Source organism: Sciurus vulgaris (genome assembly GCF_902686455.1).
Source record: "Sciurus vulgaris genome assembly, chromosome: 10".
Taxonomy (NCBI): Eukaryota; Metazoa; Chordata; class Mammalia; order Rodentia; family Sciuridae; genus Sciurus; species Sciurus vulgaris.
This window is the reverse complement of record NC_136470.1, coordinates 46,408,322-46,430,179: the sequence shown is the minus strand read 5'-3', so window position 1 is coordinate 46,430,179 and position 21,858 is coordinate 46,408,322. Positions and strand designations below refer to the sequence as shown.

The 21,858-nt window shown below is 33.1% G+C and overlaps 1 protein-coding gene across 3 annotated transcripts in view; it reads right to left on the bottom strand.

Moving 5' to 3' along the window:
• EPHA6 (EPH receptor A6) overlaps positions 1 to 21,858 on the bottom strand; it is an 889,912-nt gene that overhangs the window by 123,665 nt on the left and 744,389 nt on the right. For all 3 annotated transcript variants that reach the window (XM_079100537.1, XM_079100534.1, XM_079100535.1), the window contains one exon: positions 13,737 to 13,798. In XM_079100537.1, the coding sequence (XP_078956663.1) occupies positions 13,737 to 13,798 (62 nt within the window). The remainder of the gene's footprint in view (positions 1 to 13,736; positions 13,799 to 21,858) is intronic.

The window sequence follows — 21,858 nt, the reverse complement described above, 5'->3', positions numbered from 1 at the left end:
ATAAATGTAATTCACCATATCAATAGACTTAAAGTCAAGAACCACATGATTATTTCAATAGATGCAGAAAAAGCATTTGATAAAATACAACACCCCTTCATGCTCAAAACACTAGAAAAAATAGGGATAGTGGAACATTCCTTAACATTGTAAAGGCCATCTATGCTAAGCCCATGGCTAATATCATTCTAAACGGTGAAAAACTGAAAGCATTCCCCCTAAAAACTGGAACAAGACAGGGATGCCCTCTTTCACCACTCCTATTCAATATCGTTCTTGAGACTCTAGCCAGAGCAATTAGACAGACCAAGGAAATTAAAGGAATACGAATAGGAAAAGAAGAACTCAAACTATCCCTATTTGCGGATGATATGATTATATACTTAGAGGAACCAGGAAATTCCACCAGAAAACTGTTAGAACTCATAAGTGAATTCAGTAAAGTGGCAGGTTACAAGATCAATGCTCATAAATCCAATGCATTTTTATACATAAGTGAGGAATCCTCAGAAAGACAAATTATGAAAACTACCCCATTCACCATAGCATCGAAAAAAATAAAATACTTGGGAATCAATCTCACAAAAGAGGTAAAAGACCTCTACAATGAGAACTACAGAACACTAACGAAAGAAATCGAAGAAAACCTTAGAAGATGGAAAGATCTCCCATGTTCTTGGATAGGCCGAATTAATATTGTCAAAATGGCCATACTACCAAAAGTGCTATACAGATTCAATGCCATCCCAATTAAAATCCCAATGACGTACCTTACAGAAATAGAGCAAGCAATCATGAAATTCATCTGGAAGAATAAGAAACCCAGAATAGCTAAAGCAATCCTTCGCAGGAAAAATGAAGCAGGGGGTATCGCAATACCCGAACTTCAACTTTATTACAAAGCAATAGTAACAAAGACGGCATGGTACTAGTACCAAAATAGACAGGTAGATCAATGGTACAGAATAGAGGACACGGACACAAACCCAAATAAATACAACTTTCTAATACTAGACAAAGGGGCCAAAAATATGCAATGGAGAAAAGATAGCCTCTTCAACAAATGGTGCTGGGAGAATTGGAAATCCATATGCAACAGAATGAAACTAAACCCATATCTCTCACCCTGCACAAAACTCAACTCAAAATGGATTAAGGACCTTGGAATCAGACCAGAGACTCTGCAGATTATAGAAGAAAAAGTAGGTCCCGATCTTCAACATGTCGGCCTAGGACCAGACTTCCTCAACAGGACTCCCATAGCACAAGAAATAAAAGCAAGAATCAATAACTGGGATAGATTCAAACTAAAAAGCTTTCTCTCAGCAAAGGAAACTATCAGTAATGTGAAGAAAGAGCCTACAGAGTGGGAGAATATCTTTGCCAATCATACTTCAGATAGAGCACTAATCTCCAGAATCTATAAAGAACTCAAAAAACTCTACACCAACAATACAAATAATCCAATCGACAAATGGGCTAAGGAAATGAACAGACACTTCACAGAAGAAGATGTACAAGCAATCAATAAACATATGAAAAAATGTTCAACATCTCCAGTAATAAGAGAAATGCAAATCAAAACCACCCTAAGATTCCATCTCACCCCAATTAGAATGGCGATTATCAAAAATACAAGCAACAGGTGTTGGCGAGGATGTGGGGAGAAAGGTACACTCATACATTGCTGGTGGGGATGCAAATTAGTGCAGCCACTCTGGAAAGCAGTGTGGAGATTCCTTAGAAAACTTGGAATGGACCCTCCATTTGACCCAGCTATCCCACTCCTTGGCCTATACCCAAAGGATCTAAAATCAGCATACTACAGAGATACAGCCACATCAATGTTCATAGCTGCTCAATTCACAATAGCCAGACTATGGAACCAACCTAGATGCCCTTCAATTGACGAGTGGATAAAGAAACTGTGGTATATATACACAATGGAATATTACTCAGCCATAAAGAATGACAAAATTATGGCATTTGCAGGCAAATGGATGAAATTGGAGAATATCATGCTAAGTGAGATAAGCCAATCTCAAAAAGACAAGGGACGAATGATATCGCTAATAAGTGGAGGATGACACATAATGGGGGGGAGGGAAGGGTTAGTGTTAGGGTTAGAGTTAGGGTTAGGGAGGGGGGCAAGTATGGAGGAAGAAAGTACTGTATAGAGGGTAAAGAGGGGTGGGAGGGGTGGGGGGAAGGGGAAAAAAATAACAGAATGAATCAAACAACATTACTGTATGTGGATTTATGATTACACAAATGGTATGCCTTTGCGCCATGTACAAACAGAGAGGCAACATGTATCCCATTTGTTTACAATAAAATAAAAAAATTTAAAAAAAAAAAAGTAAAGCTCTTTGGATTTTTAGTAAGTAGCAAGAGATTCTCTTGAAGTATTTTTCATAGAAATTGACTTTAATATCAGAGATTCTCTGAGAATATCATGAATGAATTAGAATGTTGAAACACTAATTATACTTACAGCTATCTCTACTTTTGTGGGCAAGACTCTTTGACAATCATTATCAGATAGTTATGCTTTCACTGTAGAATGAGGAAAAAGGAAGTAAATATCTTATAAAATTTGTTATATTTATTTCTAGGTCTTCACTGGAGAAAGAAACAAAGTGATGTTGACCCACCAACCAAATAGCCTTAGAGACTGTAAATGATTTGTGGACCATAATAAAAATCATTGTTCTTAAACTCTTGCTGAAAATGTGCTGTATCCTCTATAAAAAGAGATAATTTTAGTGATTCATGTCCTAAAAACGTTAAACATGACTGATAATGAACACTACTCAGTAGATGATAAACTGGCATTCTTGAGTAGAACTAGTAAAAATCATCCATCACTAATTCAAAAACATTTATAGGGGATCCAATTCACAATTAAGTACATGAGTGACCTACAATAAATACCCAAGTTTCCAAAGATTCCTCACAAATATGATGCAGTAAACATTACTGAATAATGACAGATTTAAAATGAAGTAGTGAAACTTGGTTCATGTATATTTTGAAAGATGTTTTTGGTTCACTTACCTCAAGTTATAGGAAACCGTACCAGTTTTCAAGACAGAATAGAAGGCTTAGCTGAAGGCTTGTAAAATTATTATATCCAAACTTCTGACTTGCACTGTGAAATGGTTGTACAGGAAATGTGTCTCCCTAGATGGTTTATAAAAGACTGAGGTATTAAAACAGTGAATGCTACTGCTATAAGCCTCTTGTTCCCCTGCTTCTGTTGTTGCCAGAGGTCACTCAGAAAAAAATGAGATGTTGTCAGAAACACAATGGATTAATAAGACAGAAAAGATGAGAATATGTGAAATGCACAACAACCAGGAACCAACCTCTGGGTTTTTGATTGTCTTGTGGTCCAAAAATATCCTGTCCTCATTTTTTTCACTTCTTTTTTGTTTTGCTACCTGGAATCCCATTATTAAAACTCTATTTGGTTTTACAAATGCATGTGAAAATTCAAACTCTTCTGGAGGAATGAGAACAGTATTTGTGAGCATGCTAGTATAAATTTGTCTAGCCTGACATTCAACTGAAATCTGGGGCAATGGGATAAAAGGAGCTTGGAGTAGGGTGAAGTGAAAGTGAATATAGTCCCAGTTAGAGGTGATCACCCAAGATGGAGAAAAAAAAAAAGAAAAAAATGACCCTTAAAAAATGTTGACCAAGGGCAAGTCAAGTAGATGTGAGGAAAACACACTTTTCCCCATTTTTGAAGGAAACTCCCAGCCCTATTGGAAGTTATATCCTTTAGCTATAGTCTGTATTAGAAAGGCTTTTACTGGTTTGCCTAGGGACTTAAGTGAAATCTTTAAAAGAAATATTTATGGGAAAAAGCATTTTTGAGTTCTGAACAATTGATTTATAAATGACTTTGCAGAAAATAGTCTTTGGAGGATTACTTCTATAACTTAAGTTTAAAGTTAAAATTCTGTTTTTATATGTTTCTAAATCAGAAAGTTGACCATGTTTTGACTTTTTAACATGCTCTTGAATTTGAAAAAGGAATGGCTGGAGTTATTTATAGATTTGAAAATATCAAATCACCTTTGTTTTAAAATAACAATTGAATAAATAAAAGTCAAGATCAACTTTTAACTGAAAACCATCTTGGTCTCCCTAGATGAAAATCTTCTTATAATTTCCTGTAGAATACTTAATAAATCCTTCAAAGATTTTTTTCTTATAGGCATCATGGACTTTTTAACTTAAGTTAGGCAGAGTTATATTTTTAGTTATAGGTTAGAGAGGCCACCAAGAGTGGAATCAGAAACTCCAGTCATAAGGAAACTAAAAAATGTCATTTCTAATATACCTATAAAAATCGAGGAAGAAAAGATGTAGCTATGGATTTGTGAAACATGTCAGTTGGATTTCAGAATTATATTTTAAGAGCTTAAAATGAATCTGAATATAATATAGCTTAAGCTTACAGAGCTTACTACTGAATTTGCTTTTTTTTTTCCATTTTCATTCTGAAGTTTTTGCTCTAGTTTCTATGCAGATAAATCTATACGTGCTTTTGGGTGCTGTATTTGTATAAAACCAAGCAAATTTAAAGTTGCTTTGGCTGGTATATGGGATGAAGTATCATAGAATGCCATCTGATGAAGCATCATTAGCAAGTATCAGAACTGACAAGGGAAGGTTTTGTAGAATATATGTATTTGTGTATGCATATGTATCTCAGATAATCTGTCTAGGTTGGTGATTCTGGTTTTCAGGCATGCTTGAGAACCTCAAGTTTAGGGCTTAATAATCAGTTTTGTAAATCTAAAATCTCCTGTGTGGTTCAAACACAGAGAAAGAAAAGACTAAAGAGGAGTTCAGAAATGCATAGAAATTATCTATGTCAGTATAATTGTATATTCTATAGTGATTAAAATCAATGTAATGTTTTGTACATAAAAGGAGAATTAATAAGGAGAATAATAAAATACAACTTCATGGTAACAGGTAGTACAAAATCACTATAAATTATAATACTAAATATACTAAATGTTAAAGGAGACATTGATGCTCTAACTTGTAATTTAAAAATAAAAGTTTTATCATCCTTATACTTGGCTCTAAGTACACCATGCTTTCATATATTTTATTATTTAGTATAACATTTTTAGGATTTTTATTTGATATTGTTAGCACAGTTGTAGTAAATAATAACATTAACTTGTATGAAATTTTACCTACTTTTCTCTTAAAAATTAATTAGGATGAGATTTGATTGCATTTTTTATGGTTTAAAAATAGTTATTGGTGAGTAAATGCAATTTTACTTCATTTTTCACTGTTGGACATAAGATGAATGTGATGCAGATTAATTGTGCCCTTATACCTTGGCACTAGTAGAGTCACACATGTACAATTTACAAGAAAATGTGTTAATAAAATTCAGCTCTCATTATTAATAAATAACTAGCATAAGGTAAAATGCCATCTTTACTAGATTTATAATTTGAGTACATAAATATTTTAAAGATCCCTTTAATTTTTTAAATTAATATTTGCTTTGCATTTGTTCAAGGAACTCTTCAAATGACTTACACTGCTTGTGAAATGCTGATATGAATTTATATGTATTATTAAATCCTCATATTCCTGAGGTATAGGAAGACTTTTTTAAATAATGAAAATTAAAACTGTTTTTTTTCACCTGATGAAGCAGACTAGAAAGTAACCGAAAAATAATTACAAAACTCTTAGTGACGTGTTCTGAAACACTATACTGCTACTAGAGGACATTATGAATACTTTACTCTGTAAGATCTTGTTCTAGTTTTGTCTCTTTAGTACTATAATACAATAACCTTCAGAATCATTTATTGCCTATTGTTGTCCTTGAATCTTCTCTTTTATACACTTCATCCAATTCACCAGCAAATGCTATTGGGTCTGACACTAGGGATGGAACCCAGGGCTTCATGCTAGGAAAGCACTCTACCACTGAGCTAATCTCTGATCCTCATTTAAAGTTCTTATTTTTTAGACAGATACACAGAAATGTATACAGGTGAAATGATGTTTTAGAGTTGCATCAAAAAATGCAGAAAGGGCTAAATGGGCATATACTGCCCATGAGCTGGTATTTGTTGTCACCAGGCAATGGGTACATGGGGATTTGCTATATTATTATCTTTAACTTTGTATACACTTGAAAATTTATATAATAAACAGTTTTAAGGAAAAAAAGCTAAAAAATGGGTTATAATAAATAAATAACTATTATTTACTTAATAGTACTGTTCTAAGCAATAGGTGAGTTACTGCATGAGACCAAAATAATGTCTGCCTCAGAAAGCAAATACGAATGTTAGCTGTATTAGTTGAACATATTAACCTTTATTTTTACTTTGGCTATTGACTCCCAGGTTGGCACATGGAAATTATTATCCCTGAAATTGCCTCAATTCAGAAATTTTAAACATCCATCTATTATTATGTTGGTAAATGCTCTCTAGAAAAAAATAAGACTATATATTTGTGATTTGTAGCATTTTACAAGTTCTATGATATAAATTCCATCATGGCAAATTTCAAGCTACTAACAAAGTAATAGTTACCTCATAAAATTCTTGAGTATTTAATAACCATCCCTTGCTGACTGGTCTGATTTCGGCTCTAGCACACAACTGTGAACATTCTACTTGTTGGTTACATCCTTCTTTTCTTCAGGTCTCTTACCCTAACATGAAGCTGTACTTCCTCTTCTACCCAATAAAGACTTCTAGTTCGTAAAACTTTTATTTATTCCTAGTAGACTATTTCTTTCACGAGCATTAACTCACTGGTTATCTTCCTGAAAGATTCTTTCACTACTATCCCAATTCCCTTTAAGCATCCTTGGTTTTCCGTTAAATATCTGCTCTACAAACTTGAGTTTCTAGCATCTCCCCTCTTATCTTTTAGGGAGTTGAGTGTTTGTGTTGAAAATCACATATGCATGTATACCCTGCCATAATACATTTACATTCTTCAGTAGGATCTGGATGTTCAGCAGGACTAGTTAATTATTACTTTTTTTTTTTTTTTTCCCAGATTCAAACCTCCCAGACTGGCAGGTTTGAGGAACAGTACAAGAAACTAGTACTAATAATTACATTGCTTTTGGACAGTAAACCAGAAGATCCTCTCCCCAGCCACTTATCATGTGTAGTATTAAAAACATTGATAAAGATTTTTAGTTGGTTACCCCTGATGAGGTCAAGAAAAGATTGTTTCTGGAATGGAATGTCCTCTGTTGGCCCAGCCTTTTAATGATCAGCTATTCTTTTTAACTCCAGCAATCATTCCAAATATTCACTCTAAATGGAAGTTTTTTCTCAAACTACCCTGTAATCTGTCTTCCACTGGTAAAATTAAATAACATCAGCTATAAGTTCTTTCATTTCATGCTTGTTCTTAAAATATATCTAGATCTACAACACACAGTCTCTTCAGTCTTGGAAGATGGGAAGTTTTCTGTTGTCCAAAGTCAACCTTCCATCAGGATTTTTGAATTTATACCTTCCATCTCATGAAATTTTGCCTAATTGATTTAATTATTTAATTCCTTCCTTTTCTTCTCCTTCAGTATATTGCCTAATTTTATTCTATTTTTAATAATACCCTTGATTTTTAAGATACAACCTTTGCAACTAACAGTAGGCCTCGAAGTCCTATGAAATAAAAATTGCTTGAATTAAAGAGAGAAATAAACTCTTCTATGATAACAGTTGGAGACTGTAACACCCTTTCTCAATAATGGATAGAATAATCAGTGAGAAGATAAGTAAGAAAATTGAGGAGTTGAACATAGTTAAACCAACTAGATCTAAGAGATATATATTACTTTTCCTGGTAACAGCAGAATACATGCTCTTCCCAATTGCATATGGGACATTTCCAGCATAGACCATATGTTTGGCCACAGATTAAAGTCTAAACAGATTTTTTAAAATAGATATCATACAAACTACTTTCTATGTCCACAACAGATGAAGATAGATGTCAATAAAAGAAGGAAAACTGGAAAAATCCATAAATTTATGGATTTGAGTACTACACTCTTAAACAATGGATCAAAGAAGTTATGATAAAGGTAATTATAAAATATTAAAGACAAATGAAAAGATATTATACCCAAACCTATAGAACACAGACAGAAAAGTGCTAAGGAGGAAATTTTTGGTTCTAAATGCTTACAATGGAAAAGGAAGTCTCAAATCAACAACCTAACTTTACAATTTAAAGAATAAGAAAAGGAAGTACAAACTAAAAACCAAAGCTAGCAAAATAAAGAAAATAATAACAACTAGAGCACAGAAATATACAAAATAGAATAATAATAGAGAAAAACCAAAATGTAACCAAAAGTTGGTCCTCCGATAAGATCAACAAAACTGACAAACTGATTCTGTAGAAATAAAAATTGAGAGAATACTATTAATATATAGAAACAAACATATAACATAAATGAAATGAAAATATTAGAAACATTAAACCCACGAAATTAAATCTGAATAAGTAGGTAATATAAATAGATCTATAAATATTAAGAATGTTTAATCAGAAATCAAAAGTCTCTTAACAAAGTAAACCCCTTGATCAGGTGGCTTCATTGGTGATTTCTATTGAACATGAACTAAAAATTGAAGAGAAGGTTCACTTTGATTTATTCTACACAGTCAGCATTGCTCTGATAATAAAGTTAGAGAAATGCTACAAGAAAACTATAATATTCCAATATTCCAATATTCCTTATAAACAATGAAGGAAAAAAATTTTTCACAGAATAATAGAAAACCAAATTTGGCCACATATTAAAATAATTATATACACCATGAATTTATTATATACACATGGAATTTATTCATGAAATGCAAGAATGGTTCAAAGGTGAAATTTAATTAATGTGATAGATCACATAACATAATGAAACGCCCTACATGATGATCTCAATTGATGCAGAAAAACTGTGACAAAATTCAATCCCCTTTCATGGTAAAACATTCAACTATGTGCTTTCTCTTATATGAGATACTTATAGTATTCAAAATCAGAGGACAGGAAGTAGAATGGTGATTGCCAGGGACTGGTGAAAGAGAGAAACAAGGTGCTATTATGTAATGGGTACAGAGTTTCAGTTCTATAAGGTGGAAAAAGTTATGGTGATGGATGGCAGTAATGGTTACACAATGATATTAGAATCCTTGATACCACTGAAAGCTACATTTTGAAATGTTAAGAATAAAATGTATGTTATTTATAATTTATCTTAATAAAAATGTGAAAAATAAATCTAGATTTTTTTTTTTCTAGTTTACTATCATTTGGTTTATCTTTTGCCTTGATATCTCACCCCCTTCTTTCCTCAAAGGAATTGTCTGCACAACTAATTCTCATCAATCTTTCACTCTCGTTTTTCAATATTGTTTCTGCTCGGGAGCAAGCCATTCACAGTGCTAAGGTCACTGAGGACCTCTGACATGCTGATACATAGACGCTTTCCAGTCTGTCTTTCTGAATTTCTCTGCTGCGCTTGACACATTTGCTTAATCTCTCCTTCCTGAAATGCTCTGTTCCCTTTGCTTTTGGTACTCCACATTCTTTTTTTCCCTTCTTGTTCCTTTCCATTTCTTCCTGAGCTATCGTAGGAGTCTCTATCTGTGTTGCCACTCAGGTTGGCAGGGAACAGAGTTTCAACTTTGCTCAATTTGTCTGTTTATGCTAAAAGTTCTTCCTCAGAACTACCATGGCTTGGATTAAATATCCATCTTTATGCTGCCAACTCCCAGATCTGTAATGTTATTCAAGATTTTTCTGCTGAGTTTCAGATTCATATTTCTAATTGCTGTCTGCATTTTTCACTGGATGTTGCATTGGCATCTCAAATGTAACATGATGAAAATTAAATGCGTCACTTCTTCCCAACTACCAGACCATCTTGATCTTCCTCTGTATCTTCATTTCAGTTGGTAGCACCACCTTCCACACATTCTTGTTCCCAACCATCCTTCCCTGAGCATATTTCAAGCTATATTTTCCTCCCTTAACCCAATCTGGCTTGCTTTTCATTTTTATTATTTTATCCTAGATTTTTGGGTTTGGATGATACTCCTTGTTTGCCCATGCGACCATGCTTTCTAAAAACTATAAAGAAACCTTTTATCTGTTGAATAATTTGAGATGTGATGAGAGGCTGCAGTATGTACACAGTACACTGTCTTGAACTGACGTTGGTGCCAGTATATCTTGGTACATACAAATTTTGTAATAAATAAATTCATATTCAAGAAATTCTGTGAATTCATTTTTGGTTGATATACGACACTTCAGTTTTAAATTATTTTATAACTTTTTATTTGGATTGCTAGTTTTATTTTTATAAAAATGGAGGCCCTAAGATTCAGAGGCAGGTGATTTCCAGGTAAGTGCCACAAAAAGTATTTATGAAATGCACATGTGTAGTTCGAGATCATTCAGGGATGACGGTCAAGCTTACACTTAATTCACACTGGTACATTTCCTTGGAAAATATTTTTCATTAGAAAAATCTGCATATCAGTGATGTTGTGCCTCCTGGGCAGCCAGCCTGATGCTTTGCTCTCTAAGCTGGAATCCATTTTAAAAATTATAAACGAACACACAGCTACACCCACACCCATACCCTGGTCTGCACATACATGTCTGTACACACCCCCCACTGCCAGACGACACGCTTGATCTGCACCTCCCCACTCTAGTATGCATCTGGAAGAAGGTCCACAAGGATCTCAAACAGCATGAGATTTATGAATCTAGTGCAATAGCACAGCCAGCACGGGCTCTAGATTGTAATCTTGTACTTAGTTGTGCTACCACTCCTTCATAATAAAATAGCAAATTGAAGTGATTTTCAAATAGTGTGGGAGACCAAAGGGAAATCTTTCCTGCCTCCAGATAGCACAGAAGGCTATTAGTGAGCCATGGATGGCTCCCGACTATGCAGTGCATTTAGCTACTTCCTTCTCTATGCTCAAAGAAGCTGCGATTATCAAATTCTAAAGCAGTAGTTTGAAGAATGACTTCACTTTTGAGAATTTATGGGCTGTATATACTTATATATTTTATTTCTGCTTGCCATGGGGAGTTGACTGCCTGCTATTGACATAAAGTTTATAAAGCACTTTGTGCTTCTGGCATAGAAGAGATATTATTACAAAGAATAGTAAGAATATTAAAAAAGGGTAACACAGAATTAACCTTATTTTTGCCCCCATTCATTGATTTTTTTTTTTAGTATCTTAGTTTTGAATTAAAAAGAAATTTAAAACACTACCATTTAGCTATACCTCCAGTGCTTTTTTTTTTCTTTATAACCATTTAATGTTATATAAGTAGAAACTGTGAAGAGGAGACATAGGCCACATGGGAAGATGGCAGTGGACTTATGAGGAAAAGTAGTGAGCAAGTTAATGAGAAGAACTCATAGGATATGAGAACATGACTTTTTGAGTCATGGACTCTTGAGTTTGAATCCTTCCTCTTCCATTTGTCACACATAACCCTAAAAGCTTTACAATAACCAATTCAATTCTTATAACAATTCTATATTTGAATATGTATACTATGCAAATTCCTATTTCATAAATGAGTAAGACATGTAGAAAAGCTGACAGCATGCTTGCTCAAGATTACACAGCTAGTAGGGTGGCAGCAGCAAAATTAACAGAGATGAGTGTTCAGGTCCTTATAGTGGTGGTAATGGGAGCCACCAACAGGTAAAAATTTACTTTACTCTGCAGACCTTCAGGTAAGGTCTTACTACAAAGTACCTAATAAGAGTTAAAAAAATATTAACTTTCAAAATTTAGATCATGAAATATACTCCTTATAAACATGGATTAGGATATTTATTTATTTATTTTGGTACTGGGGATAGAACTCAGGTGCATTTAACCACTGAGCCACATCCCCAACCCTTTTCTTATATTTTATTTAGAGACAAGGTATTGCTGAATTACTTAAGACCTTGCTAAGTTGCTGAGGCTGGCTTTGAATTCATGATCCTCCTGCCTCAGCCTCCAGAGCCACTGGGAATACAGGTGTGTGCCACCACACCCAGGTAGGATGTTTATAAGCAAATCTTTAGTTTATAACATATTATTGGCTTTCTATAACATATTATAAAAGATTCATGATTCAGCAGAATAAGAAGTATATCTGAAACATTTCTCATCTAATTTGCTTGTTCAGTCATTTAATCCAATTTTCAACAGCTATTGATGAAACATGATGATATGTATCTGATGAAATTGTTTTTGAATAAACATAATGGAAGGACATAAGTAAACATTCATTTCAAGTACCATAGGTGGTCCTGATAAATTATTCTAAAATAATTTAGGATATTTACCGGTGAAATGAATATAGCTGTAAAATAGCACATTCAGAAATGGCTACAGAAAATAATAAACAGTTCACATCCCTAGCACCTACGAATTTCATTTTGCCTTAAAGAGCACACATGGTTGAAGGTATGCATTATGAAAGTAGTACTGCTATAGAATAAGCCAAAGATTTTGCTGAATTCAGCTTCTGTATTGAATCTGGACATCATGTCTGGTCACAGTTTAAGTATATTATCACTGCTAACATTGAAAGCATTTGGAAGAAGAGGGTACAGAGTCAAGAAAAATAAATGAAAATGAGATCAAGAGAGAAAAGTGAAATGCAAAGGGAGTTCATTCAAATAACATGGGCAACAATGAAGTGAAGAAAGAACGCCTCATTTTCACATGAATATATAGAGAAATATAACACATTCGAAATGGCACACTTTCAGTCATCTTTTAATCAAGTAAAATGATTGTTATTAGATAGATATTAAAGAATGCAGAGACATGAAAATATATGACCTCTGCCAGGAATGAAAAATATTGGTAGTGATTTTTTATATTTTTTTTTCACCATCAGTGAGGAGTTTTCAAGCATATGTTGGCTTTTTAAACATTAAGCATGCTATGAATATGCTTTGAAATATTACTTCAACTTTCTCAGCTTTGTTATTTTAAACCATTATAGAAAACAATGTTTTTTTTTTTTTTTTTTTATACACTATACTGTTAAGGAGAAGTCACTTTAAAAAGAATGTTTAAAAAAATTTTTTTTTCTAAAACAAATCACCACTGAAGGAATTATATTTCTTCTTTTGTTTTGTAAATAGTCCTTCAAACAAACTTAAGAAGGACAAAGTTGATAGAACTACCTTTCTGAAGTGAACTTGGGTCACATAGGTAAACATACAGCAGTTGGAGGGTCTTAGCATTATAGACAGTGGATAAAATATCATACTAAATTATTAAATGTGATATAGCAAAATGAGTTACTGTGGGAGAGGATGCAGTTTCATTTAATTTCCTTTATGATAACAGCATTTGGAATACACACACACACACACACACGTGCGTGTGTGTGTGTATATATATATATATACAAACATATGTATTTTAATATGGCAAGTGAATTTATAGAAGAAATCAATTATATTTTAAAGTGTGCATATCCCCTTGGTAATACTCTAAAGTATCATAATATCAGAGAAATGCACCCTAGAGTAATTGCTGCTATTCTTCACAGAAAACCCATGCATACCATTATGCAAAATTTAATTTACAATAAATGATTTCAAATCTAGAATTCAGAATAGCTTATTTAAATGCCATTAGAAAAGAGTACCTCACCCTCAAAAAAGAATCTAGGGATCCATTCTCCATATATTCCACCACAATCATTACTGGTCTGCCTGCAAAAGAGCAAGAGAACAGACAAGGATTAGAGCAGTTACAGAAATACTGTGAAGCTTTCCAGCTGGGCTATCTAAATTATTTGTATTTTATTAAGAGGAACATCATTTTCCAACCTGCTTTTACAAAAGTATATTGGTATTATACAGATGCATCTCTCCATTCCTTTCTTTATAGCATTATTTCCTTTTAAGTTTATAAAAGGGATATGAATTATATTATGAATTACAGAGAAGTTAATATTTCTTTTCCTAAATGCCTACAATCACTTGTTTATATTATGCTCCACTTGTCCTCTAGCTTTTCCTTAAAAACAAATCAACAATCCAAGGTCAGGGTTTTAGCAGTTATTGTTGCTGCTTTCCCAGTTGTGATACAATTTCCAAGACAGTGCAGCAGTTTTGTCTGACTTACATTTGAGTGGGCATTTCTGAAATAATCCTAAAACAAAGCAGAAAGGAGAAATTCATAAAATTCTCACCAAGAATTTATGAACAGTCGAGAGTATTTCTGCTTTGAAGAGATTTCAAGCAGAAAAATTTCAGTGGACTGATGAATGCTACAGAGTTGGTAGGATTTGTGAGTTCCTGCTCATTTCTTCATTGGACATAGATTTGATCAACAGAGCAATGGTGGCAGTACAAGAAAAATAACCAATTCTGATTTTGTAGTCTGGTGCAGAAGCTAAGATCAGAACTAAACGGAAAATCATTTATTTCTTGTTTTATCATATCAATTGTTACAGTTCCCAGTACACCTCTATTAGTAAAATATTTGACATAACATAAATAACTTTGACTTGTTTCAGAGAACAGAATGCATTTGTTCTGGCCAATTGCTCAAGTTTAAAAGATAAAATTTCAGATAAAGAGAAAATGATTTTTACCTGAAATAAGTATATGTGACATATTTACTTTTTACATCTGTATTTCTTGATTCTTATTAGAATTTTTGGCAAGTCAGACTGGACTGTGCCCAGTTTTTTCCTTATGACATGAAAAAGGTCTGGAAAGAAATTGTGTGTATGAGCACCAGTGTTAGAAATATTAGGTCTCATTGTAATTCGTGTCTTTCTTATGAACTCAGAGTCTTGTAGTTAAGAAAGGGTGACCATCACAAATTACTACAATGTATGCAAATGCTAGATTTTACATTGGATCTGTATTTTAAAGAAAGATGTGCTAAAGGTTAAATGTAGTAATAAAATGTCCAACTTATCATGCACAGAATTAGAACCCAAAGAAGTTTTCATTTGTACTGAATATTAACTTATATTCTATAATGTTCCTCAACATCAATAATTTTACCCAAAAAGGAATGAAGAACTTTATCAGCAATTATTGAGGTCAAATGAACTGTTAGCACCCTTGTGGGCTGGGATCTAGAATATCTAGGTTTTAAATGTGAAAGTTCACTGTGAATCTTCTCTTTGGACATTGTTTCAGACAGTACAGAGATTGGAGACCAACATAAACACTTAGGTAGCAAGGTGGGGAACATAAAAGATCATTACTATACTTATACATATAAACCCTGAAAGTAATATTCCTGTTTGATACAGGATTATGGATGTAAACAGGGGAAATTGTGTTACTACAGTGATGGCTGCTTGAGTTCTTCCCCAACCTATATAGCCTTACCTCTTTTTTACTATATCTTAGCCTGGTAACCAGGGGAACCATGGTTGTTTGTTTTTAAACTGGTATCCTTCCCTTAACAATATCAGAATAAAAAGAACTTGCAAGCACTTTACTTGTATTGCTGTATATCATTCCTATTAGATAAGGACATGAATAGAAAATTAAACTACTTATCCAAAGTCAAATCACTAGTGAGCAGCAATATCAGGGAGGTAGTCTTAGAGTTTTGGACCTTTTAGCCTTTATGCTATAGCTGCCACTCAGAAAAGATGTGGAGATAAAAGATGACATTAGAAATGAAGGTAGAGGAGACACCAAGAAGGAACTTAAGTACCAACCAGTTTAGACTTTACTCCTACAACACACTATACAATAAATAACATAGTCTTTAAAAGGGAGAATGAGACATTCTTTATATATCCTTTATAGTAATTGACTTTATTTCTATTGCCCTTTCCATTGTGTACCCCATGAGTACAGAGATCTTGTATTGATTGAGGTATGTCTCCAGAACCCAGAAGTGTGCTTGATACATTAGTAGGCATTTTAAAAAGTTATTTGATGTACAACTGAATGTTTGGAAATAATGTGGATGCAAGGGTTATCTTGCACTAGGGAATAAAAATAGAAGCAAAGAAAACAGTAAAGGATCATTGTGATAGATCAAGTAAGGAAAAAAGGCAGAATGTGGGCAGTATCAATAAATTTTTCACAGACTCAACAGGACTTAATAATGTCTGGATTGGTAGGGGTTTGATGAAGTGAGGAGTTGAATATTACAGAAGGCTTTCAAACCTGGGTAATTAGATGGATCATGATGTTTTAACTAAGACGAGATTTTAAGAGGAAAAGAACATTCAAGGAAAATGTTAAAAGATTGCCACAACATGGACGGATGTTAAATGAAATAATCCGGGCACAGAAATCAAAGTACTATATGATCTAATGCATGTAGAATCCCAAGAAGTAGTACTCATTGAAGTTCAGAGCAGAATGTTGGCTATTGCAGACAGGGTAGGGAAAGGTGGGAGGGGTTGACGGATAGGTACTAAGTTATAGTTGGGTAGAAGTAAGTGTGTGCTGTTGCACATAGATAATGATAATACAGTATATATTTCAAAACTCTAGAAGAAAGGATTTTCAACATTTTTCACCATAAAGAAATGATAAATGTTTGAGGAGAGAGAGATGTTTTATCTAATGTAAATATTACACAATGTGTGCATGCATTGAAACATCACTGGGTTCCACCCCAAATGTATATGATTTTTATGTTTATGAGTATCTGTTAAAAATAAAACAAAAATTAAAGGTTAAAAAAAGGGTTGGATTCAAACTTTCTGAACATGAGATTTGTTTAGTTCATAATCTGATAGTCTCCAGGTAACAGTAGAAAAAGAAAACAGTTCTGTAATTCTAGTACTTATGTGAATAAAAACAACGATTTAATGTATTATAACCATTCAAATTTATGTTATCCATATCTTTTGAATGCATTAGAGAGATGAGAAAATTATTTCATTCATTATCAAATCCATTTGAGATTATAATTGTAGTTTGCTATCTCTATAGTAGAAATAGGGGAGGTAGAAATAGATTAAATAACTGACTCTAAGAATCCTGAATTGCCTCTGGGGAAAAAAAATGCAGGTACTTTAACTGTCAATCCAAGTTATCACCACAAATTTTATTACCCGGTAGACAAAATATAGACGTGATAGAATGTTAAATAAAGTAGAATGATTTAAATCTGTAATAGAGTTTTGAGATTGTTGAGTTGTTTCAGTTCTTCATTTACTGACTGCACATTAGAAATTGCCAGGTTGATACAAAACACCACATCCAGCACAAACTCATTACGTATATGAAAATGTTAAATCTGTGTGATCCCCTTCTTTCACAAATCTTCTCTGAGGAAAAAACATAACTATTTCACTGGCAAAATATTTTCTATGGGACATTTAAAGAATGATTTCTTTTGTTCTCTTTAACATGAGCATGAAAAAAGTATAGTCTTGTGGTCATATAGTTTCTCCACACTATCTCTCTCAAAACCACTGTAAAAGTTTCTTTAAGTCTTGGAAACTATATATATTGGTCATTATTCCCTAATGAAAGAAAACAGTTGTTCTTCTTTGGAGTGGAAAAGGATGATAAGGGATTTTGTGATTCAATGTCTTCAGAACATAAATAACTAATTTATTAGAAGATCTTGATTCTAATGCAGTTAAAATATCCTAACCATATCTAGGTTATTTGTGATTAAAACAAAAACTAAGAGATTCACTTTTGGTGAGTTTGAAGAGCTCTTAAACAAATAAGATTTCTAAAAAATCTCAGGTGATGCTATCACATGAGGTATTGGGAATAAATGACTAAAAATACACAAAAGAAAATAAGCTGGAATATTTTAAAATTTGAGAATTAGATTTAATTAAATATTTTCCAGGATGAGTAATGCAATATTCAATTTTTACAAATTGAAAATAAGAGAGAAAAAGTACAGTTACCAACAGTAGTCTCTTACCTAAAACAGACTTAAAGAATACCATTCAAATTTTCATAATTTCTCTTATATTTATTTTTTTATTACAAATGTAATAATGGGTTGTGAAGTTGCTTTAAATCTTCACAGTATAACTAACTTCCCTAGGAAAAACCACTAGGAAATAAATTGCAGATCAGATGCAGACAATAATAATCTAAAATAAAAACACTCTAGTTCAAATAACAACCACTCTCAATTGTTGGTGGTACTAAACAAAATACAGAAGACAAAGAGCTCCAATGTAGAACTTCTAAATCACAAGGAGTTGAGAAGTCTTCATTTGATTCTTTATTATTATTGAGAATTTTTTTAACTTTTTTTATTAAAAATCATAAATTTACATAGGGCAATGTTGTTTGATTCATTTTTTTTTCCTTCCCCCCCACCCCTCCCACCCCTCTTTTCCCTCTATACAGTCCTTCCTTCCTCCATTCTTACCACCCTCCTTATCCCTAACCCTAAACCTAACCCTAACCCTAACGCTAACCCTTCATAACCCCATTATATGTCCTCATCCGCTTATCAGCGAGACCATTCGTTCTTTAGTTTTTTGAGATCGGCTTATCTCACTTAGCATGATATCCTCCAATTTCATCCATTTGCCTGCAAATGCCATAATTTTATCATTCTTCATGGCACAGTAATATTCCACTGTATATAATTGCCACAGTTTCTTTATCCATTCATCAATTCAAACTAAAAAGCTTTCTCTCAGCAAAGGAAACTATCAGTAATGTGAAGAGAGAGCCTACAGAGTGGGAGAATATCTTTGCCACTCATACTTCAGATAGAGCACTAATTTCCAGAATCTATAAAGAACTCAAAACACTCTACACCAAGAATACAAATAATCCAATCAACAAATGGGCTAAGGAAATGAACAGACACTTCACAGAAGAAGATGTACAAGCAATCAACAGATATATGAAAAAATGTTCAACATCTCTAGTAATAAGAGAAATGCAAATCAAAACTACCCTAAGATTCCATCTCACCCCAATTAGAATGGCGATTATCAAGAACACAAGCAACAATAGGTGTTGGTGAGGATGTGGGGAAAAAGGTACACTCATACATTGCTGGTGGGGTTGCAAATTAGTGCAGCCACTCTGGAAAGCAGTATGGAGATTCCTCAGCAAGCTTGGAATGGAACCACCATTTGACCCAGCTATCCCACTCCTTGGCCTATACCCAAAGGACTTAAAATCAGCATATTACAGAGATACAGCCACATCAATGTTCATAGCTGCTCAATTCACCATAGCCAGATTGTGGAACCAACCTAGATGCCCTTCAGTTGATGAATGGATAAAGAAACTGTGGCATATATATACAATGGAATATTACTCTGCCATGAGGAGAAATCTTTTACTGATGAATTTAAAGACCTAAAGTATTGACCAAAGTATCATAATTAGAACTAAATTCAAAGTATTTTGTGTCCACATAAATAAGAATCTTGGTACTTAAGTTCCTTCTTGGTGTATCCTCCACCTTCATTTCTAATGTCATCTTTTATCTCCCCCTATTTCCATACCTTGTGTTTTTCAAATTCTCAAGGTGGCTCCTATTTCCTGAGTATAACTTGCATCTTCTTTTCTTTGGAACATTGCTTTCTCACTACCTCCACTTGGTAAAAATATCACATAATTTTAAAAGATCATATTAAATACCATCCCCATTGTAAATCCTCCCATGAATCACTTTCCCTTTCTGGAAGTCTTCTTACGTACCTTCTCCTTCCTTTAAATGATATTTATGATATCATATTGGTGTTAGCAATCAGGTCTTTGTCTCCCACTCAAAAGCAGTCTTTAGAGAGGCCAAAATTTGTGCTTAATTGTTTTTCTGGAATTTCACAATCTGATTACAACCTTGGCATAGAGTGAATTGAATATTCTCAATTTTTTATTTTTCTTAGCTGAATGTCAACAGAAACATAAAGATGTTATCTGAGAATAATTCTAGACATAGAAGAGTTACTGAAATAATAAAATGGCAATAATATCCTTTTAGTCCTAAATTACTTGCATTATAAATATTATGGTTTGATAAAGAGTTTTGAAAAGAGTACATGAGGATTATATAATTAGTATGGTGTCTGGCAATAATCATTTCTCAAAAATGGTACACGGTTTTTTCTTCCCTTTGGTGCACAATTATCTGCTTGCCCCTTGTTATATTTGTCTACTGTGTAGCAAAACTTTTTAAAAATAGATAATTTCTGTATTTTATTGTTTTAATATTAACACAAAAATTATTTTATCTCCTGTGGCAAAGTGAAAGTTAAAATACTGCAAGTTACATATTTTATATGATACACTATATTCCCTTTTTTAGCATCGAAATTTTTTTTCATGCATACTTGGATGGTTGGTTACCTTTTACCCCATACACCCAGCATGATACATTATCATTTTGAGTCATGAGATTAGTTAGAAGTTATGAGATTAGTTTCAGATAGTCTAATACTGAAGAATTTGACTAATTTGGACAAATGACCTTATATCACTGACTTTTCATTTCACAGTCTTTCCTCATTGACTTATTATGAATTCTTCATTCATTTGTTTATTCTATATAATAACATCACCTTCTATAGGGTCATTGTGAGATTGAAAGAGATCATGTGTTTCAAGCACAGAGAATACCAACTAATACTAAATATGGAATCACTCAATAATAGTGCCATTAGTGACTGAATGGATGTATTTTGAGTGCTATATCTTACCTACTTACTCTATGTGGAATCCTAAGCTATGAATTTTAGAGTTAAGAAAGTTCATTACTGAAAATGACTAAGGTCAATGAGTAAGCTCTCCTGATGGCCTCAAAGGTCATTTAAATTCTAAATACCTGAAACCAGTAAGTTTGAAAGTTGTTTTAAGGAACAAAATGATTTCTCCTGGAGTTAAATAATAGAAATAGAAATTTTCTTGTTTTAAATAACATAGTGTATTAGTTTCTTAAAAATAGCTTCTGCTGGAAGTGGGTTCTTCTATCTAACTAGTTTTATTTTATCTTCTGTACTGTATTGATAGATTTGTCTGTAACAACTATCTTATGATTAACCTGGAATTGATAATTTTAACCTTGGAGCAATTTGCAACTCGTTTCCATATAATCACTAAGTTCATTTGGTTCCATTTTCCCCTCTTAATTTCTTTTGCTTTTATTAAAATGTAGAGATGATCCAAATATCCTTGGAGAAATGCTGAAGAATAAAATATTTTCTAGGATTAAAAAGGTGAGCAGAAATTAGAAGGAACAATCTGTATTTATTAAAAAAAAAAGAAGTAGCATTTCTGAATCTCGAATTGTTTTATGGTAAATGAAAGATGTGGGGCTAAGATGAAACATCATCTCCTGTAGTTCCAAAGAGTAGAGGCATACCATCTGATCGATTAACTTCAATAATATTCAGTAATGCCCTTATTTTTACTAGAAATTAGCACATGGGCAAAAAGATTTCTCCTTAGCTAAAAGTGTCAGGTTGGCAATGAAAGTTACAGTCAAAGATACCTAATGTGAGGCTTTGCTTTCACAGTAAGACACCATACTGCAAAATTTTAGTAATAGAGTTTTAAAAAAATTACTTCCTTGATTTTGTATTATATGCTTATTTAAAGAGTAATATAAACATAGTGATCAAATCAAAAACATAAATTTTTTTTTTTGCTTTCCAAATATTATGAAAGAAATAATCAATTACAGAATAGTCAACAGTTTAATTACTGTTAGGTAGCAATGAGCAATGTCCAGCAGAAAATTGTCATGCCTTGAAATACTGTATAGAATCTAAGTTCAAAAATTAAACTTCATGACAAAAATAATTGCATACTGCTTTACTTTTTGGTTTCTTCTTAAGAAG